Source organism: Pipistrellus kuhlii, unplaced genomic scaffold, assembly GCF_014108245.1.
Source record: "Pipistrellus kuhlii isolate mPipKuh1 unplaced genomic scaffold, mPipKuh1.p scaffold_m20_p_1, whole genome shotgun sequence".
Lineage (NCBI taxonomy): Eukaryota > Metazoa > Chordata > Mammalia > Chiroptera > Vespertilionidae > Pipistrellus > Pipistrellus kuhlii.
Window position 1 is genome coordinate 137181209 of NW_023425404.1, and position 22806 is coordinate 137204014.

Here is a 22806-nt window from a genome sequence, read left to right on the forward strand (position 1 = left end):
ACGCCAGCTCCAGAAGAGGCTGCAGAGGGTGGCTCCAGGCAGGCCTGTGAGGCTCTCATGGCGCCCACACCATCCCAGCCCCCACAGCCTGGCTGCCATCTGTTCTGCAAAAGCCTTTGGGAAGAAGGGAGTTTCCTCTGGGCCGGTGTGGGAGGGGGAAGAACCGCCCTGTGTTTCTACAGAAATAGAAACTTGAGTGAAAGAAACTCTTAAGACTGTTTGGTCTCGGTCTAAAGAAGAATTTTCCAATATTAAATGGGTTAACGTACGAAGCTTTTGAGCTGCTTATCATTAAAAGGGCAGAACCACCTGCAGGTAAGAGTCCAGGGCAAACCCCTGCCTTGCTGGGAGGCCAGAAAAGCCTTACTGTCATCTTAGACGGGAACATAAGAACTGATCAGGGAGGTCACTGTGAATTCCCTCCTTTGCTCCCTGCACTGCTGTGTCTGCTGCTAAAATGGGAAGCCAAGCTGGGTCCCCATATCTCAGCAGGTAAAGTGCAGGGTCCTGGGTCTGTCTTCTGAAACAGTCATATAGCGTTAACCTTGAAACGCAGGCATGTTTGTAAGGAGAGGTGAGGAAAGTGAAAGAGAGGAAGATGAGAGACAAACAAACTTAACTGTGTAAAAACCACCACAGTGTAACTTCTCAGCCGTTTCTCCCATCTCCCTGAGCCAAGAAAGCGTCTCCGGGCGCACTGCCCCACCCGGCCGCTCCAGGTGTGTTACATTATCTTTAGGTGGTTAGCGAGCAGATCCAGGAGAATGCTGAATCCCAGCTACATGGGGTTCTGTAATATGGTGAGGTTGTCTTGGGTCTAGAAATGTCTAGGCTTTGCAAGTTCAAGAATTAAATTTTATGAGTATGCCTAAGATTGCATAGATCCTGAAGGCTGATTCACATGAATCACACTCATGAAAATTTGATAAACTAAATACTAATTTATTAATTTATAATAATTTATTAATTTATAATTTATTAATTTATAATGTCTGGCACTATAACTGACCAGATTCTACAAAGGGAAGATGACAGGCAGATGTAATATTCAAAATATTTATCAGCCTGAAAGGCATGGGCACCAGTTAATGAGAATAGATCCATAATCCATTACAATAGATGCCAGCTGGTTCGCTATTTCAGGTCCTATTAGGAGGATGGTAACCCTGGAAAGGGGTGTAAGAGTTAATATTTGAGTAACCCCACTACCTTCCAGACACTAACATAGTATTTTAATTGTGGTAATATTTGCATATATCTGTGAAAGCAGGAGTGGCTATATAAATCTCAGGAAAAGTGTACTGCAGAGAAAATAAAGTTATCAGAGACAAAGAGGAACATTATAAAGGGTGGGGCAATGGTAGGTTTATAGTTGTGAATATGCAAAACACAGAGCTTATTCTTGTATTATTATTATTTATTATTTACATTATTTTCCATATGAACAACTGTAAACCTACTTTTGCACTACCCTGTATAATGATAAAAGGGAAATCTACCTAAAAGAGATGACAGTCCTAAGTGTGTATGCACCAGGACTGCAAATTTCTGGGGCAAAATCTGATGGGACTAAAAGAAAAAAATAGACAAATGCATATTTTTCGTTAAAGGCTTTAATATCCCTTTTGAAATTTTTAAAGAAGAATTAGACAGAAAGAAGGTCAAGGAATAGAAGAACTCACAAAACTGTTAACCAACTGTCAGAAATTTTAAACTTATACATTTAAAAGACCAAATTTAAAACTCAACATATTAACATTAATGATTATTAGAAGGTTTAGTCCAGAATTTTTTTTAAATCACTGCTTAAATATATGCTGTATGAAGCCTCTCAAACACCAACCCAATTATTCTTGTTTTACTAGTTTTGTATTCTAATTAGTTTTGCAATACTAATTATATATTATTGAAAGAGAAAATGTTTTGCACAACTTCACTTTTTGTTCACTTTCACTGAGCTAAATCTGTTTCTGATAAGAAATGGGACAATCTGAGTTTCAGGCATATCAATGACAAGATTACACAAAAACACAGGACCCAGCCTCTTAATCAACCTGTGTACTCTTGGACTTTCCACAGTGAAAGTTGTAACCAGAATCTCCCTTTCCCAACATACTCATTTGTGGCAAGAAGACCGTGAAGAAAGTCAGCATGAGTACTACAGGGAAAGTAAGTACAGCTTTCTTTATGTCATGTCACAATTGCGTCCATTTGTGTGCTTGTCTGTTTAACAACACCTCAACACCCAACTAGTCTCTATATTCCTAAAGGTGAGAGACTGTCTTAGTCTTAGTTCCTCTCCTCCTTTCCCTTTGCTTTTACTCCCTGTGTGTTTTGCCTTTCCCTGGTGTTTTCAGTCCTTCCATAAGTAATATATCAAGCCCTATATGAATTTTCCAGATTTGAAGACACAGATCTTATGGAGACACAGAGTAATTATAAAAGACCTAGAGGCCCAGTGCACAAAATTTTTGTACTGGGGGGCGGGTGCTGTGCCCTCTCATAGTTCGGGAGCCCTCAGGGGATGTCCGACTGACAGCTTAAACCCGCTCCTCACTTCTAGCTGATCTGTGATCCCCCTGTGGGAGCGCACTGACCACCCCAGGCAGCCCGTGTGTTGAGCATCTATCTGCCCTGGGTTGTCAGTGCACGTCATAGCAACTGACCATTCAGCCATTTAGTTGATTTGCATATTAGCCTTTTATTATATAGGATAATTATAAGAGTGCACAAGTGTTTTCTAGAGCAACACTCTGGAGAACTTGTTGCTGGTACCTCACCTTCCTCTCCATTCTGCCTCCCCACCCCCACCCCCAGAATAATTAAGTCAGTAAGTTTGGGGGTAGGACCCAATAATTTGCAAATATTGATGCTGCTGGTCTGGGACTACACCTTCAGCACCACTACCTTACAATAATACTCTGCTTTGTTAAACCAGCAGGGGAAGACAGGTAAAAAAAAAATTATCCTCTAAAAATGAACTGCCTTTTACCACTAAAAACAAAGAGCGTGTGCAAGGCTGGCAAGAGAGGGAGAGGAAGTGTTCCTAAGCTGGCTAGACTTTCCTCAGAAGGGGACGCTTAGCATTTCCAAAATATTTTTTGTGCCAGGAGGGTAAAGTCAGAGGAAGAATGTGACCAGAAATAAGGCTGGAGAGATGGATAAGGAGAAACTCATGGAGAGTCTTATATATCATGTCAACAGATCCTGATAAACTATCGGTAGCCATAATATTTTAGGTAGGAAATTATTATAGTTCAAATGGCAATGATATAGAGGATGGATTTGAAGGTGATGAACCAAAGCCAGGTAAAAGGCAAGATAAAGTCCTGAACCACACATTAGCAGCAGAAATGGAGAAGAGGGGACAGATTCCAGAAAGTTTTAGATGATAGAGGTGAAGAGATAAAAATTAGGGCTACTTCCCAGGTTTCTTTCTTGGGTGAGTGAATAGGTTACATGGCCACACAGTGAAATAGAAAATGCAGAGGGCAGAGCAGATTGTAAGTAATGTCCACCACTGACAGCAAGGGGTGGGAAAAAGAGAAAGAAATAATTATGTGTTCATATTTTAACATGTTGAGTTTAAGATACCTGAGGACATTCAAATAGCAGGTGAATAAATGAGTCTAGAGCTTAAAGATGTCTGTCCATAAATACAAGCTGTCAAAGTCATCTACATAAAGATGGTGGTAGAATCTACAAAAATAGGTGAGAACACATAGGAAGAGGATTTATAGTGAGAACAGTGGTGGGCTGAAATCGGAAAAAGAACTTCTTTGCCACCAACAACCTCTCCAACCTCAAACTGCCTATGACCATCACCATTTGATGAATTGCCACAACTAGATGTTCTCCATTATCTGCTCCATAGCACACCCCTCCACTCCAAAACTGTTTCTCTCCTTCTCTCCCACACCTAGGATCACAAACAACTCCCACACTGCAATGCCATTCCTACCCTGAGACAAACACTGGACAACTTCAAGATCAAAAGTATGGCATCTACCCTCTTGATTGTGTAGCACTTCGTAAATATAATTAGTATTGCAAAACTAATTTGAATGAAGAGACCAATAGTATAAGAAAAGTTGGACTAAGATCCAAGAGGCTACACACAGAATATATTTAAGCAATGACTTTTTTTTTTTTTTTTTTTTTTTGGTTGATTGTGGAAGACCTGGACTAAACCTTCTAATAATCATTACTATAGAATCCATCTCCCAAGCCTAAAGCGTTTCCCTTTCTGCCCCATGTTCTCTTTCCCAGGTGATCAAATGCAGAGCAGCCGTACTCTGGAAGGCTGGTGCACCATTTTCCATTGAGGAGGTAGAAGTGGCCCCACCAAAGGCAAAGGAAGTTCGCATAAAGGTAAAAAGAAAAAATACACATGTCCACACCAAAAATCAGAGCTGTTCACTGCAAGTTATGTATTATTTTCACAATGTTAAAATCAGGAAGAAAACTACATTGTCTTCTGTTTCTTTCATTAAACATTTCCGTCTGTCTTTAAGTCCAGCCAGAGAAAAGGACAAGGAGGTATAGCATAGGCTAATTGCCCAAAGGATATTTATTCACAGCTGCAGTATACTACTTAAAGGAAGTTTCGACCACTGACCAGATTTTAATCTGTACTTTCATATTTGTTTATGACATTCTTCATGATGTTTAAGTTATCTTGAAATCTGACATATGAAAAAATGTGTTTGATTATAGATAAATCAAGTCTAACCCCTGGGAGGTCAGGTTAGGAATACCTGTTATTTTATAGATGAAAAGATTTTAATCCACTGAGGTGTAATGACTGATCACAGAGCTAAGTAAAGCAAGAACACAGGTGTCAACAACTTTCCTCAACTTTGATTACATATTTGGAAGCACCGAGAGCTTTAAAAAATGCTGATAACTGGGTCCCAACCCAGACATTCAGAATTTGTGATTTAATCAGTTTGGGGTACAGTCTGGTCATGAGAGTCTTTACATTTCCTCCAGGGGCCACCAGACCAGAGCATTGTCCACCTGACTTCGTTGTCATTATTTAATTTTAATATGATGACTAAGTACTGTTTGTAATAAGGCAGTCCTTTTCTTTGTCACCTGTGCAATCCATACCCCTTCTCAGAGTCTTCTCAGGCCTGCATCCATGCAGGTGCACAGGAGGCCCCCTGGCCCACTCACTCCTACCCACAGGGTCACCACTTACACAGCCAGGTTTAGACCCGGACCCAAATGTATACAACCATTATTTGACAAGCTACAAATGTGAATTTTCTCACCCATGAATTTGAACAAGATACAGAAACCGAGTAAAGCAGGAGATGGTAGGCACTGAAGAGGCTGGGAGGACTCGGGACCGATTGTCATCTTTTACCATATATATAAGCATGAGAAATAAGAAAAAGCCTGTCTTCAGAAAATGGTATGCACATGTTGAATCAGAGTGTAGATCTTAAGTCTGCTTGCTGGATTCTAGATCCGTGAGGCCTAACTGTACTTCCAGTTGGATTGTAAGCAATTTTACAGTATTCTTCCAATAATCCCCCTTTTACATGAGCAAATCTCAATAGATTTCAATTCTTGGGGTGTGTGTGTGTGTGTGTGTGTGTGTGTGTGTGTGTGACCCTCCTCACACCAATTTAGAGATAAAGAAACTGACACTCATGAAGAATAATGTATCCCAGGTCACACAGCTAAGAAGGGCATAGCCAGGATTTCGGCCTTTCTAGACCACCACTCCAGAGTGCTTCCGTTTTAAACTGTCTGGCTAATTTACAGCAAAAAGTGGGATTATAAATTGTATCAATAACACAACTATAATAGAAGATAGTATTTTTTTTTTCCTTCCTGTGTTCCAATTCCTTCATTTCTATCATTGGGCTTTCTCCTCCCCCACACCTCCACCCGCAAGCTCCGATGAAGGACACAGTAAGATATTTGATGTCACACTGTGGCTTTACAACTGTCCCTCCTGAACCCATTCTGACCTCCCCAGTAAGTTTTAAAATCATCATTTTGATTCTGAAATTACCTAATAAAAAAATATTGCATTGCTTTAAACAAATTATTAACACAATAAAGTTATTAGAAATAAAACTAAGAAATATGCAGCATATCAACCTACAAAAAAAGATTTAAAACATTAACAATTCTAAAATACCTTATCTGAGACAGAGAAAATTATATTACTCTTTGCCTTCCATACAGATCACGGCTACAGGGCTCTGTGGTACCGAGATTAAAATGTTGGAGAATCAAATGCAGTATCCCATCATTTTGGGCCATGAAGGGGCTGGAATCGTTGAGAGTGTGGGAGAAGGAGTGAGCACCGTGAAAGCAGGTATGAGCTGGCAGGTCCCTGGAGTTAGGAAATAGAAACAACTTGGAACTTACATAAGGAAAATATGAGATCAAGTGACATAAAAGGAGAAATGTTGACTGTTTGTTAGAAAAAAAAAAATAATCTATAGCTGAGACCAGTTTGGCTCAGTGGATAGAGTGTCGGCCTGCAGACTAAAGGATCCCGGGTTCGATTCCGGTCGAGGGCATGTGCCTTGGTTGCAGGCACATCCCCAGTGTGTGTGTGGGGGGGGGGGGGTGTGCAAGAGGCAGCTGATCGATGTTTCTCTCTCATCGATGTTTCTAACTCTCTATCCCTCTGTCTTCCTCTCTGTAAAAAATCAATAAAATATATTTTAAAAAATAATAATAATCTATACTAATAAAAAAGGTAATATGCTAATGTCTTCTGGACGCCCTTCCTGACAAAGATGGGCCTGAAGAAGCTGCCTGCCCAAGGTCCCAGGCACCTGTGGCTGTGACCCATGCCACCCACCTCGGTCCCAGATGACTGTGCCTGTAGCCTGCTGGGGTCCCAGGTGTCTGTTGGCCAGTCAGAGGGAGGGAAGCCTGGGTCTCTGGTTCCTGCAGCTGGCTGGAGAAGGGAAGCCTGGATTCTGAGTGAGGGGTCATGACAGAAGCTGTTAGGGGTGATCAGGTAGGCAGGCAGATGAGGGGTTAGGAGCCAGCAGTCCAGGATTGCAACCTAAAGTGGCAGTCAGATATCCCCCTAGGGGTTCCAGACTAGAAAGGGTGCAGGCTGGGCTGAGGTATTTCACCCCTGCCCTGTGCACAAATTTCATGCACTACGCCTCTAGTTATGTTATAAAAAATATATGTATATATCCTTTGCATTTATATCTTGATATTAATAAGGACAAGAACTAAAATGCACTGAAACAGAACCTGAAAGTATAAATGAGACAAAAAGAAGTGCACTGATGAATAGTTTATTTAAATGAAACATATGATAAATAGTCGAACAGTGGAACCAAATAGAGAAGGAGCCCAGAACGGGATCAAATATATACATAGGAATAAAATTCAGGATTAGGTCTGGCTTTTAAATATGAGGAGAAAAACATGATTATTCAATAAATGACATTGAAACAACTTGAGAGGCTTTGGGGGAAGGGGGACATTGCATTGCTACTGCATTTTTTATATTTAAAAAATAATGCTCTATGAATCCTAGAATTAAATGTGAAAAAAAACTAAAAGAACATTGTATTATTTCAGAGAAGAAAGTTTAATCAGAAACACACACAGAGAGAGAGAAATGATGTAAATAATATATAAAGTTGACAACATAAAAAGTTTTTTAAATTCCATTTATAAAAATTACAACTGGGGGTGGCTCAGTTGGTTAGAACGTCATCCCATACATCAAAAGGTTTCAGGGTCAATTTCCAGTTAGGGCACATACCTAGGTTTCAGGTTCGATCCTTGGTCAAGGTGTGTACAGGAACAAACTGATCAATGTTTTTCTCTCATATCGATGTTTCACTCTCTCTTCCTTCCTCTCTCTTTAAAAATCAATAAAAACATATCCTCTGGTAAGGATTAAAAAATAAAAATGCCCTCCCCAAATCAATAAACAAATTTTAAAAATGGGCAAATTTCTTTATTATATAAAGAATTCTTTAAAAGCAATTAAAAAAACAAAAACAACAGCCCAGCAGTATAATGGGTATAATGGGCAAAGGAAATACACAATCTAGTATGGAGAGGAAAATATAGACATATTAAATAAATACAATTTTTAAATACAATGGTAAAACATTGTTTACCCAGATTAGAAAAGATTTAAAAGTTTGATAATATATAAGATTGATAAGAGTGTAGGCAACCAACTTCTTTGTAGCTTATTATTTGATAAGTAAGTTTATATAACTTTAAATTTGGCAATATGTAACATCATTTATATGCACCTAATTTGCACCCAATACTTCCAATTCTAGAAAGTTGTCCACAGATATATACCCATGTCGTAGCTTTCTATTGCTGATTGAAAAAAAAATCTCTGCGAAGTTAGCAGCTTAAAACAAAACAAATTTACCATGTCCGTTTCTATATGTCAGAAGTCTATGTGGGTTTGACTGGGTTCTCTGCTTAGGGTCCCACAAGATAGAAATCAAGGCTTTGGACGGCTGGATTCTTATCTGGAGACTCTGGAGAACCAGTTCCTTGAGGTTGTAGGACTGACCAGTGACCCTCAGCTTTTTAAAGCTGCTCACATCCCTTCCTATGTGGCCCCTTCACCCATTTGCCTCAAAGCAACAATAGCACATCAAATCCTTCCAGTGCTTTGAATTACTTTGTCTTTCTCTCCTGCTTTCCTCTGCTGTCCTTTCAAGGGCTCATGTGATTACTGGGTCTGCCTAAAGATTCCAGGACACTCCCTATTTTCGTGTCAATTAAATACATTTTCAAAGTTCCTCTTTCTATATAACATATTCACAGACATGATAACAACATGTTCAGTTTCTGGGGATTGGAACAGGATATCTTTAGAGGACTATTTTGGAAATTCTGCCTACCATAGCCCAGATGTGCACAAAATACTTATTGCATTGTTATTTATCATGTTGGGAAAACACACACACACACACACACACACACACAAAGTTAAGGCAGGAAATAACCTAAATGTTTAAGAGACCAGTTAAATCAATTATGATATATCTATACAACAAAGTTCCACATAACTATTACACAAAATGATAGAGTGCTATATGTACTAAAATGAGAAATCTCCCAGTTATATTGTTAAATACAAAAACAAGACTTAGACCTGGCTGGTGTTGGTTTGATTCTCAGTCAAGGAATCCATCCTTGGCACTGGTTGGGGAATGTGCAGGAGGCAACCAATCTATGGGTCTCTCTCATCTCTCATCTCTCATCTCTCTCTCTCTCTCTCTCTCTCTCTCTCTCTCTCTCTCTCTCTCTCTCTCTCTCTCTCTCTCTGTCTCTGTCTTTCCTTCCTCATCACTCCCTTGCTCCCTTCCATTATCTCTATAAATCAATGGAAAAATGTCCTCAGGTGAAGATTAATAAAGAAAAACAAAAATCAAGGCCTACCTCAGGGTAAATAACATGCTAGCCTTTGCCTTTTTAAAGGGGTTATATCTCCAAAAATACCATGGAGCCTGAGAAGAGTAATTGTCTCTAGGGTGGGGGAAAGGGAACTGGAGACTGGGGCTAAGCTTCACATTTGTGCAGTTTAAGTTCTTACTTTCAAAAGACTAAAAAATAAACAAAACAAAAAAAAAATCTACGTCCTACAAAGGTCTTTAACTAAAAATATAAAATAAATTACTCTAGTTTACAGTGATAGACACTGGGGCAGTCAGAACGTCCATCTTAAGCAAGTTATTCTGATCTTCTCCTTAAATGTTGAATATTACTAGAGAAATTTACTTACCTTTGTCTCCATGGCCAAGGAGACAGAACCAATGTAAAATACATAGCACAGCATATAGACAATCCCTTTTTCTGGATCCAGAAGCGTACTTTGTGAACATGTGGTATCCATGTTGACAAATCCAATCAAATCCAATTCCTGACACCAGAAGTTCATGTGGAAAATTAAAGACAAGATTTGGTTTAATGGCTAACATTTGAAACGTCAGGATAAATTACAAAGGAGACAAGCTGGGGGCCAGCTCCTAGAGATTTGGCCAATGAGCCCAGGGGGACCCAGATGCCAAAGGGGACCCTTCTTGTAAGTATTTCATATTCTCCACACTTGAATGTGGAGATTGCTCTCAGGACTCATATTCTTCTTGGGTGCCTTGCTGTTTCCATTTTGAGAAACAGCTATCTCTTTACTATAAAAGAAAACATCTTATTAAATGACTTTGTTCTCTTAGGTGATAAAGTTATCACACTCTTTCTACCACAGTGTGGAGAGTGTGCCTCATGCCTTAATTCTGAAGACAACTATTGTATACAACTCAAGTAAGTTTTTATTTTGTTTTTGAAAAATTAATTCAATGTCCTTGGAAGGAATATAAGCTTGCTAATTCAAAATATTTTTAAAATATTTTTTTTGTTTATTAAAGACAGTCGCATACCAGCCTGATGACTGATGGTACCAGTAGATTTACCTGCAAGGGAAAAACAATATATCACTTTGCCAATACGAGCACCTTCTCTGAATACACGGTGATAAGAGAAATCTCAGTTGCCAAGGTCGATGCAATGGCTCCTCTGGAGAAAGTATGCCTCATTAGCTGTGGATTTTCCACTGGGTATGGTGCTGCAATCAATACTGCCAAGGTGAGAAACACTTATACCCATTATGATTGGAACTCTTAGTATATGAGGTAGATCAGCCTCGTGCATCTGGGCCATATCTGATCATTCAACCTGAGGAAGAATCACAAACCTGCCTCAAAACATCCCTGAGTTCTTTACAATCTGTCTAGTCATCCCATACCCTCATCAACATCTTTCCCATGCCCTCTTAGTCAGTAGAAAATGCCAAATTATGTGTGGTTGCCATTCACAAGTGGAAACATCAGGAATTACTGGCATTAAACATAACACAGTCACAAAATCGCTATGTGTCTTCCATATCCCAGTTCATTCTTTTTTTCATTCAACAACCATCTATGGAGTCATTCACTGTTGCAGGTGTAGAGATTTAGCAGCTATCAAAACTCACCAAGTTTCTATTCTGTTGTATAATGCATCCGGTGGTGATCCATGCTCGTGAAAAGAACAGAAGAGGAGAAGGATCAACTGATGAAAGGGGTGTTACTGTATAAGACAGATTGGTCAGGCAACCCCACTCTGACTGAGTGGGTTACTGTTGTACTTCTGTTTCGGAACATCCAATCCTGCCCAGCTCCACTGTTTAATTGGCTGTTGAATTTTAGTTCTTTTTCCCCCCAATTTTTATTAGTCCTAATACCATACAAAGAGATAGGATGGAAGGGATTCAACTTAAATTAGCCTCATTTGGGACCCAATAAGAAATAAGCTTTTGCCTTCATAAGCCATTGACGTTGTAAGTAATGGGAAGTTTACAGATATTCACAAGAAAAGAGAAAGAAAGGGTTGTAGGAATTTGAAGATTGTTTTAAAGAACTCAAAATATCCTAAATTAAGCAAATACTGAGCCAAATAAGTCTTACGGATCAAAGAAAGTTCATTCAACTGCTTCTATCCATGCTAATTCCTTGGTTGAAATGTTCTATCTGCAGTTTATTTTTTGTTCGTTGGCAAAAAAAAAAAAAAAAAAGTATCCCATATTTAGAAATACCTTGAGAAATTACAACTTTAGTTATAATATGTATTATTTTAAAATATCCTTTGCTACATCTCCAAAAAAAAGTATATACAGGCTTGATCTTTCCAACTGAGTGAATATGCGTGTCCTCATTGCTTTTGTTTTATGCTTTTACGTGCTCAGGTGACCCCAGGCTCCACCTGTGCGGTGTTTGGCCTTGGAGGAGTCGGCCTGTCTGTTGTCATGGGCTGTAAAGCGGCTGGCGCGGCCAGGATCATTGGGGTGGACATCAATAAAGACAAATTTGAGAAGGCAAAGCAAGTGGGTGCCACTGAGTGCATCAGCCCACAGGACTTCAAGAAACCCATCCAAGATGTTTTAGTTGAAATGACAGGTGCTGGTGTGGAATTTTGCTTTGAGGTCATCGGAAATCCAGAAATGGTGGTATGTAATCCTCACGAATGAAAATTACCAAATTTCTACCAATCATCACCTTAGATTTTACTTGAACAAAACTTATAAAACTTCTTCCACATTCCTCTATTTGATTTTCCTGCACTCATGACATCCCACCTGATACCCTCTATCCACTCCTACAAATCTATTCATTACCCAGAACTCCCATACTGTGTTTTTCTCCTCTCTCTTCTCAATGGCATGAAGGGAATCATACCATTCCCTTCAAATAAGCAGACAACCTCCAATAAGCAGAACAGAAAGGCCTTGTTATGAATTCTCAACGGAGAAGCCCAGTAACTTAATGTCTAAGCCAGAACACTTAGGCAGGATAAGGAAAATATTGGATTAATGATCCTATAAAGCAATGTGAGCTTTGCTCTCATAACAAAGTCTTTCAGGTTAGATCTGAGATAAGCTTCCAAGGAAAATATTTACCAATCTTGGTTAAATAGACTCATTTCAAAAATAAAGAAAAGAGATGTTGTTTTTCTGGCTAAATGTGGTTGATATCAGAGAATATGAATGGAGAAGAAGTTATTTTGCAAGTTGAGACTTGCTTTCCTGGAAGATTTGTAGGAACAATGTAAAGATTGGGTTGTACAGCTCCATCAGAAGAATGGAAACTCAAGAACTGCCTCTTCTAGCCTGGGTCCTTTCTTCAGCCTTCAAAGCCTTTTCACTCCTCACTACACATAAATCTCCTCTCTCACAGTCTTTCCCACAGACCATCAGGTTCTGAGAAATAGCCTTTCAAAACAACTAATGGGAACATTAGTTTATCGCTTTGCTAATACATGATGTAATACCAATATCCAACTGTACTCTTTTTTTGTTGAAAAGAAGATGTCAACTCTAACCATCAGTATCAATAATGGTTCTTAATAAAATGAGTAGTAGCAGTAGTAGTAGTAGTGATAGTAGTATTACTACCATAGATATTATTTTAATTTTTAAATTTCTATCTGTTTAATCTAAAATGTCAAGTACTATATATACCTGGCACAATGTCTTATTTATGTTTCAGCATATCCTTATAAGAAAAAAATGTTATTTCAAATGAGGATAGAGAGCCATACAAGAATGTCATCGACCATTCAGCAGTCAAGCAGAGATTTAGACTTAAGTCCCTACCTCTGAAGTACATCTTTTAACCCCTGCATTGTCTTGCATTGCTTTCCAACAGGCAGCTGCCCTGGCCTCCTGCCATGAGAGCCATGGAGTCTGCGTGATTGTGGGGCTCTTGGATTATGGTGTCCAGCTCAACATCAATGGCTACTTGTTCTTCTCAGGACGTTCTTTGAAGGGATCTGTTTTTGGAGGTATGGATGAAGCAAAAAAGAGAGGAGATGTATGGGGGTTTGGAGATAGCATAATATATAAATGTATCATAAATGTTTGAGAAGGCACATAAAACAAGAGCTTTACACCACAGTTTTTGTTTCAACACAAATATCCAATATAGGGAGAGGAATATTGGATATCTACAGTTGCCTCTTTTTTTAAAATATATTTTTATTGATTTTGTACAGAAAGGAAGGGAGAGAGATAGAGAGTTAGAAACATTGATGAGAGAGAGTCATCGATCAGTTACCTCTTGCACACCCCCTACCGGGGATATGCCCGCAACCAAGGTACATGCCCTTGACCGGAATCAAACCTGGGACCTTTCAGTCCCCAAGCCGACGCTCTATCCATTGAGCCAAACCAGTTTTGGCTACAGTTGCCTCTTGGTAAGCTTTTTCTCACAAAGAGAGAGAAGAGACTTTAAAAAATTGATTAGTGGCTGAAACTGGTTTGGCTCAGTGGTTAGAGCATCAGCCTGTGGACTGAAAGGTCCCGGGTTCAATTCCAGTCAAGGGCATGTACCTTGGTTGTGGGCACATCCCCAGTAGGGGGTGTGCAAGAGGCAGCTGATCGATGATTCTCTCTCATTGATATTTCTAACTCTCTATCCCTCTCTCTTCCTTTCTGTAAAAACTCAATAAAATATATTTTTTAATTGATTAGTAAAGAAGTCAATGTCCAAAGTTTAATACAAATTCTAAATTGAAAAGGAAAAGCAATTTTGTGATCAATAACCATACTTCAATAGAGTTCTATACCTGCCAACTGGCATTCTTTGGAGAGTATATTGAACCATTAATGATCATTGTTCAACAATGTAAATCTTATATGAAACAACTGAGTTGTCATTATACCAACTCAAACTATATTAAACATAATAGATTTACAACTAAAAAGAAATACTACTGATAACAAGTAAATGATATTTATTTTTTGAGAAAGAAAAAAATCATCAAGTACTTTGATTTTTATATTATTTTAAAATTTTATAGATTTTAGGAGTTTTTTATGAAAAAGAATAAGGAAGCTAAATTAAATAAGTCTGTTTAAGACCTGTGCTTCTAAACAAGTAATCTGATATTTAACAAAATATATATTTAGCCAGAGATTTTTGGGCAATCTGAATTCTTGGGCAAAAGAGATGAGAATTAGGAGCCATCTGCATTATTTGGACTAGTGAGCTAGCTGTGGTCTCCAAATTAGCTATGGTAGGGTAGTCTTACAGATATAAGGAGTCTTACCCTGTTCATTTGCAAAAATGATTAGTAGATAAATGACAGAACCAGAGAAAAGGCAAAAATCCAAGTTTAGATTGTACTTCCAGTTCCTCCATTTGGGATCATTGGATGAACACACTGTTATTTCCCTCTATTGTGTTTACAGAAAATAACTGCTGATTACAAAAACATACACTCAGCTAACTCATAAAATAACATCACCAATATTTTTATTTATTTATTTATTTATTTTAATAAGTTTTTATTGTTCATATTATTACAAATGTTCCTTTTTCCCCCCACCATTGCTCTCCTCCACCAGGTTCCCACCCCACCCTCTGCCCTTTCCCCACTCCCCATTGTCCTCATCCATAGGTGCACAGTTTATGTTCAGTCTCTTCCCACGCCCCCCTCTCCCCTTTTCCCCAAGAATCGTCAGTTCACTCCCCTTCCATACCTCTGATTCTATTATATTCAACAGTTACTATTGTTCATCAGATTTTTTTTTAATTTCCTTGGTTTTTAGATTCACTTGTTGATAGTTACGTATTTGTTGTTCATAATTTTTATCTTTGTTTACTTTCTCTTCTGAAAGAACCCCCTTCAGCAGTTCATATAATTCTGGTTTGGTGTTGATGAACTCCTTTAGCTTTTTTTTATTAGTGAAGCTCTTTATCTGACCCTCGATTCTGAGTGATAGCTTTGCTGGATAGATTATCTTTGGCTGTAGGTTCTTACTATTCATCACCTTGAATATTTCTTGCCATTCCCGTCTGGCCTGCATGGTTTCTGTTGAGAAGTCAGCTGACAATCGTATAGGTGCTCCTTTATAGGTAACTACCTTCTTTGCTCTTGCTTCTTTTAATATTCTCTCTTTGTCTTTTGCTCTTGGAATTTTAATTATGATGTGTCTTGGGGTGATCCTCTTTGGATTCCTTTTGTTTGGAGTTCTGTGTGCTTCCTGGACTTGTAAGTCTAATTCTTTCACCAGGTGGGGGAAGTTTTCTGTCACTATTTCTTTCAGTATGTTTTCGATATCTTGCTCTCTCTCATCTTCTGGGACTCCCATAATTCTGATGTTGGTTTGCTTGAAGTTGTCCCAGAGGTTTCTTACATTATCTTCAATTTTCTGGATTCTCTTGCCTTCTAGCTTCTGTGGAGGAGTGTTTTCTGGCTCTTTATGTTCCAAATCTTTTACTTGATTCTTGCGATCTTCCCTTCTGTTTTAGGACTCTGTAAAATATTTTTTATTTCAGACAATGTATTCTTTATTTCTTGTTGATCCCTTATCATTTCTTGATGACTCCTTATTAATTCTAGTTGATCTCTTTTCATATCTTCATAGGTCTTATCCATCTTTTCTAGGAAATTCTTGAAAAACCTTATAAGTGTAGATTTGAACTCTATATCCAGACGCTTTTTGTCCTCCATTTCTTTCGTTTGTGATCTATTTTGTTGTCGCATTTCGCAGTTACAGATGGGACGGGGTTTCAGGGTGGAGCCTGCAGCTTTGGCTTCCGTCAGCCCCGCCCTATGCGGGTCCTTCAGTGCTCGCTGCTGCCAGTGCCTCTGAGAGAAAGGTGCCCTCGATTTTCACCTGCTGCCAAACAGTCTATGCTCTCCCACAATGAGCCCAGTATTGGGGTTCAGTTCAGTTGGAAGTGGAGTTGGAGGTGGCGTTCAGAGCAGTCTGGAGCCCCAGTCTCCTTCCAGCCAGGGCAATCCCGCGGCAGAGCCGACCATCCCTTCTCTGCGCGCAGTGTGCCCGCCGCCGGGACCTCCTTTCGCCTCTCCCCGGGGTTCCGCCTTACAGCCCGGCTCCCTATGGCTGAGCCTGAGTCCCGGGGGTCTGGCTTAGAACTGGGGTTCAGAGCAGTCCCGGGCCCAGCACAGTCTGAGTTTTATCTCCTTTCCGCTAGGGAATGCCCACCAGGCACTCCGCCTCCCCCCCCCTCTCTGGGTCCGTCTTCTCCGCGCTGCGTCTCCGCTCCGAGCACCGCGTCTCCGTACCTTGGGCTTTTCCAGCTCCTCCGCACCTCCTTCTGGTTTTTTCCTTGCTTCTCACTGTAGAATTTCCAGTCAGTCAACCTTCCTGTAGATCTGGGCAATATCCGTTTTATATTTTAGTTGTATTTTATTGAAATTGTTGTGTGCGGCTGCGGCTAGGTGTTCACCTGGGCGCAGCCATCTTGGATCTCCAACATCACCAATATTTTAAATAATCCTCACAAAAAAAAAAAAAAAAACTATGACACTGGCCACTTAAACATTCAGGTAATCATCATTAAGTTAATTCCTTTCTCTGGTTCAATAGTTTTCAATTAAGGGCATCATTTAATGGGTGTTGAACAGGCCTGCTTAAACTTCCTGCAATTTACATTCGGAAGACTTTTCCCACCCAAAATGCCATCAGGCATTCTCCTGATGACTGAGACAAGTTAATGCAAAATCCCTTGACAATTCCCTGTGCCATTCTTGCTGCCTTTAGTGCTACTGTCAAGAAACACTGCCTAGCCTAGACTGTGTTCCTGGGGCCTTCCTCTTTGGATTGTTTGGTTGAAAGAAGGGGCGGGGGGGGGGGGGGGGGAGGGAGCACAAGTGAAAGTGTTCCTTATGTAGATATGAAAATGCTTTATCCAATCACCAAGCAAAACATATAAACAAAGACAGTAGATCTTAAAAGCTATCATTACAAGAAAAAAAAAGTGTTAACTATGTGTGGTGATGAATGTTAACTAAATTGGTTTAATAGTAATCATTTTTCAATATCTATATACATCAAATCATTATATTGTACACTGAAAACTAATACAATGTTATGTCAGTGATATCTCAGTTTTTGAAAAACAAATAGAAAAACAAATAGAAAAATACACTAGCCCTTCATGCCATGACATGCAGCACACTGGAATTATTGATTATATACATCAGAAACCAATTTAAATGCAAAATACATTCCTTGGAATAGTGTTGGATAATTTTGAGAACAGATGGGAAGACTGAAGAATGTGGCACAGGCTGAACCAAGAAAAGCACGTAACTGCCAAGACCCTATCAAAGGATGAGCTGCTGAGGACACTTGCCTCCTTGCACAGTTACACCTCACTTTCCCCTTCCAGAAACAGGCAGACCACCTCTCTGTGTGGTAACTTGTTGGCATGTCACTTAGCAGTCCTAAATATAGAAATAGTATTTCTTAAAAATTATGAAAACAGAAAATACAATGCTAAGTTTCTGTTCCCTTGGAGACCCCACCTTTCCCTGTGCAATTCTTACTTCCAGAGAAAACATTTCATTCTGATCTTGCTGTATACACATTCTTTGTTCCAAAAACTGCCAGTGAGATCACTGCCATGTGGAAATTCTTCTCTTTCCTTAAGATATTTGGCTCTTTCGTGAAACTGCAGACCAAAACCACACATGAAATATCCTATTCCTGACCTTTGATTTGCTTTCTTTCATAGTTCCCAATATTTTGGCCTTTTCTTTTTTCTTTTTTCCTTTTTTTTTTTTTTTTTTTTTTTTATGGTTGTTGTTGTATAGGCTATCCCCCCAAAAAAATGTATTCATACAGTTTGAATAATTAGAAAGGCAGTGTTTATTAAAATACACTTCCTTTTCAAAATTGAGCCATCAGCACTTAGAGTGTGGAAACACTTTTTGGGGACACCCTGTACATTAGATGTGGGTTCCCAGCTCCCAGACAGTGCCACCTGACACCAAAACATCTGAGATAAGGACCACAGGCCGCTGGCTTTTAGTAAGTTCTCTATAGCACCAGAGGTCTCAAGACTTTCAGGAGAACAGCCCTCTACACAGGGTATATGTTTGGGACAGGCATTCTCCTGGTGACTGAGACAAGTTAATGGGAAATCCTTAGATTTCCTCAGTCAAAGCCAACACCTCCAGCAGTTCACCAGGCCCTTTGTGTAGAGTGAGTCTCATGAATAAAATCTCTTGTTAATCTGTTGTATTTCCAGGCTGGAAAAGCAGAGAGAACGTCTCTAAACTGGTTTCAGATTATATGGCAAAGAAGTTTAATCTAGATCCACTGATTACCCATACTATGAGCCTTGATAAAGTCAATGAAGCCGTTAAATTCATGAAAACCGGAAAATGGCAAGTTCCTCCCCTAATGTCCAAGTGTTTGGGGCAAGAAGTGGGGGTGGGGGTCGGAGGCGGGGAAGAAAAGTCGTGGCTGGTGAACCACATGCAGACAAGCGAAGGTGGTTTCAGGAATCTATAAAGCACCTCCTCTCCCTCTTTAATTTACTCCCAGTCTATCAATGCAATTCTTGAAATATTTAAGTGCTCATCTACCCTCACCATTCGTATTTTATTTCCAGTTTGGCATTTTTTATATGACACACTAACCAATGAGTTTGGCTCAGAAAATTTTAGCTCATAATTTATGAAGAGGCCATGATTGTTCTATTTCAAAAGGGGGGAATTACCCCTCGAATTCCAAATTCTGACACCTATCTTTGGCCCACAAACAGAACTCCAGCCACCACCTAGACACTGGCCTTCCCCACAGGGCACAGACCTGCTTACGTGTTCCTCACCCTCGGAGCTGGGTGTCATTTTGAAAAATCTCACCACTGATTTAATATCTCCATTTTTCACATAACATGGACTACAAAGTGAAAATGTGAAATCACAAACACACATGTTGCTTTGGAACTGTTTCAACTTAATTTTTTCTTTCTTTTTTTTTTCTTTTTCAGTATCCGCTGTGTCATGTTACTTTAAGGACAATGTAATGAACACAAGATCCGTGGCATATTTTCACCAACTAAATTGCATCCTGTATAACTTCCATGACTTAAAAGGATTATCCACACAGGTCTTGCCTCTGATTCATTCCGTAGTGGGCTAATATCTGACTTCTGCTCTCACCACCTCATCAAAATTGATCCTTTGTCATCCAGTCTCACCCAGGAACAGCTCCCTGTTAGAGCTAGTGTAGGGTTGATTTGAATCACCTAATTCCAAAACCTTCAAACAGTCACCCCAAGATACTCCCATTTTCATAGTTGCCTTTACCTCTGGGCCCCTGATTCTTTGCACACTATGTCTCTCATCCCCATGAAACTCCACTCATTTCACACCAAAGAAATAAAATTTACCAATCATGAGTTTATTGTACATTCAGGTTAAAGCCAGCTGATTGGGGGGGAAGGGGACTTGATTACATTAACTTAAATATATCCCAGTTAAACACTAAGTCCTTCATTCTTAGTATTACTCATCTCAGAGATACTTCTACTGGCATTTCACCTTATATAACCCAGCCTCAAACCATCACTTATGCTTCTATGTCACTCACCTCTTCTCTCATGGATTGCCAAAGGAACTTTAAGTTCTTTTTTATTTGACCAAGACAATTTAGCTCTCAGCAGTTTGTGTCACCTGGCTTCCTAGCCAAGCCATCTAAAATTCAGCAGAAAGAAAAAGGGGCTTGAAAGAAAAGGAGAGTCATTAATTACCAGGATCCATGCACCCTAGGAGGCAGCTATGGTATTAAACAATAAAACTGGCTTCTATTCCACTCACCAAGGAAAGAGGAGATAGTGTGTCATTATTACCAATGAGTATCATTGTTTCTTTCCTTCAAGAAGGAGATGAGATAAAGACAAGGTCCAGCAGGGATTTGTGGCACCCAATCCCTCTCTACCCACTTCTCTGCCCTACTCCTTCCTAATTCTCCTAGAACCTGAGTTAAGATTGAGCCCTCATGGGATATGGCTTCTGCCCTATTCCCTAGATATAGAGTCTCTTTCAAACCCTCTTCTCCAAAACACACACCAGAGCTCCCTTCCTAGTTAAGGTTTCTTCTGCTGCGGTTTAGGCTCCCCGAGGTCTGAAGCCACTAGATCAGACAGGAGTCCCGTGGACCAGCAGACCTCGACAGACCTCGGGAAACCAGGAGATGAGATGTCACGTTTGTACCTCGTCCAGTCGCCTCGTGAGTTAAGATCAGCCAGGAAGGTGAGCTACATCCCCAGCCTATCTCTGCAGACACAGCTGCCACGTGTATCAAAAGGCTCTCAAGAGACTCCGATTCTCACACTGAGAAGCAGCCTCATGAGGTGGGCAGCCTGCCTTTCCTTCAGGGTCCCTGCCTGCTACAAACAGAGGGGATAGGCGCTATCAAACGTGTTCTTTGTCTTCCAAACTGTGATCCCAGTGGGAGAGGGCTCTCCTGCAGTGGGTTCAACCCTTAGCCTCTGGCAGAACTCTTCGAGTCCTAACGAAACAATGGACAACTAAGCAAGGAAAAATGATTAACTTCAGTGCCAAGTAGTCATTTGTTTCTGCATCTGGTGTGCTGTTTATTCTCAACACTTTGTTCAAGCACAGTTGTCTCTGGGGCCCTTCACCCTCCTGCTTTGGAATAGAAAATGACTTGTATGTTGATTTTATTCAACCTGCTATCTACATTAGAATCAGAGAAGGGCCTAGGTCCCAGCGGGCTGCCACTGCTGGCTGCCTCCTCTCTAGTCATCACAAAGAGTATTTTGACAAAAACTGAGGGCTCAGCATAGGGCATGCCCTATGGGGAATGCCTCTGCCAACAAGGGAGTGGCACTCTCCTTCTCCATCTCCCCAAGTCTGAGCCAGATGCCAACTCTGCTCTGCTCTGCACCTCTGTTCCCTGAGGGCAGCTCAGCATGCCCCTGCCCTGCCCTGCGAATAACCTTACTAACACTAAGAACTTGGAGAAGTCTTCAGGTCTTGGAGGGTCTGAGTCTGACCGAAAATCTTTTGCTCTCAACAGCACCTGCATCCTGCCCCAAGAAAGCCCACTTCTTTAAGCTGCTTCGAATGTCTCTTTAAGTTGTAGCGCATTGCAAACATCTGTGATCCAGTCACAAATGCAGACTTTTCCTCCTTTCTGTTGATACATGGCCAAAAATATTACACGAGTTCAGGCGACTACACACATCATTGTATACCCATGCACTGTCGCTGCTGGCCACGAAGGGAAAGAATTCATGAAAATATAAAAAAGGCTAGAAAAATTAAATGTTACAGAGAAATTTTTTTAAAATCCTTTGTTATAAACGAAGCCACTAACAATTTGCTAGAAAACAGTTTTAATTAAAAGATAGGAATGAAAAAGAAGTTAAGAAATGAAATGGGGGGGTAAGAAAGTGGAAGCAAAGACTTTAAATATACTTCCAAATAGTATACTAGAAAATTTTAATTATTCTACAATAAAATATTACTTAAAGTATGGATGAGATAGTGGAATATTATGGGATTAAAAAAAATGGTACAAAGAAAAACACGCTGACAGAGAAGGCAAAATACATTGTCAAACTTTTAAAAATACATACAAGGAACACTTGCATGAACTAATAGCAAGCCTCAAAGTATGCAAAGCAAAAAGTTGGAAAAGGCCCTGGCTGGTGTGGCTCTGTGATTAGAGCTTTGGCCAGCACCCAAAATGGGTCATGGGTTTGATTCAGAGTCAAGGGCACGGACCTAGGTTTGCAGGTTTGGTGTCCGGACTCAGATGGGGTGAATTAAGGAGGCAACCAATCGATGTGTCTCTCTCACATTGATGTCTCTACCTTCCTCCTTCCACTCTCTCTAAAAATCAATGGGAAAAAAATAGCTTCAGTGACTATATGAACAAACTTATAGTAATTATTTTTAAATATCTTAGTTAATAGAATAAGCAGACCAGCCAAAACCGGTTTGGCTCAGCGGTAGAGCCTCAGTCTGCGGACTGAAAGGTCCCAGGTTTGATTCTGGTCAAGGGCATGTACATTGGTTGCAGGCATATCCCCAGTAGGGGGTGTGCAAGAGGCAGCTGGTCTATGTTTCTCTCATCGACATTTCTAGCTCTCTATCTCTCTCCTTTCCTCTCTGTAAGAAAAAACAATAAAATATATATATTTTTAAAAATAGAATAAGCAGACCAAAAATCAGTATGAGCTGGCTCCAGTACACCACTGGTGCTTATTCTCATTAATGATCACAGAACTACAAATTAAAAGCAATTATTTATCACTCCACGCCCACTGATTATCAGAAATTATAAAGTCCAGCAATTCCAAGCATAGGCACGGTTGTGGCCCAATGAAAACACTGATACACCCTTGCTGGTAAGCAAAGCCATATTGTAAAAACACTCTGGCCTTCTCTATCAAAGTTGAAGATACAGTACTTCCACACCTTCTCAAAATATTTAACAGCCTCTGT

The 22806-nt window shown here is 40.0% G+C and overlaps 1 protein-coding gene across 1 annotated transcript; it reads left to right on the top strand.

Moving 5' to 3' along the window:
• Nucleotides 1-2032: 2032 nt before the first annotated feature.
• Nucleotides 2033-21415, top strand: LOC118703718 (alcohol dehydrogenase 6). The gene is made up of 9 exons (XM_036410819.2): nucleotides 2033-2169; nucleotides 4270-4371; nucleotides 6205-6337; nucleotides 10209-10296; nucleotides 10401-10617; nucleotides 11756-12016; nucleotides 13215-13350; nucleotides 18573-18711; nucleotides 19320-21415. The coding sequence occupies exons 1-9, from the start codon at nucleotides 2152-2154 to the stop codon at nucleotides 19342-19344; spliced, it is 1119 nt and encodes a 372-aa protein (XP_036266712.1). The 5' UTR covers nucleotides 2033-2151; the 3' UTR covers nucleotides 19345-21415.
• The last annotated feature ends 1391 nt before the right edge of the window (nucleotides 21416-22806 follow it).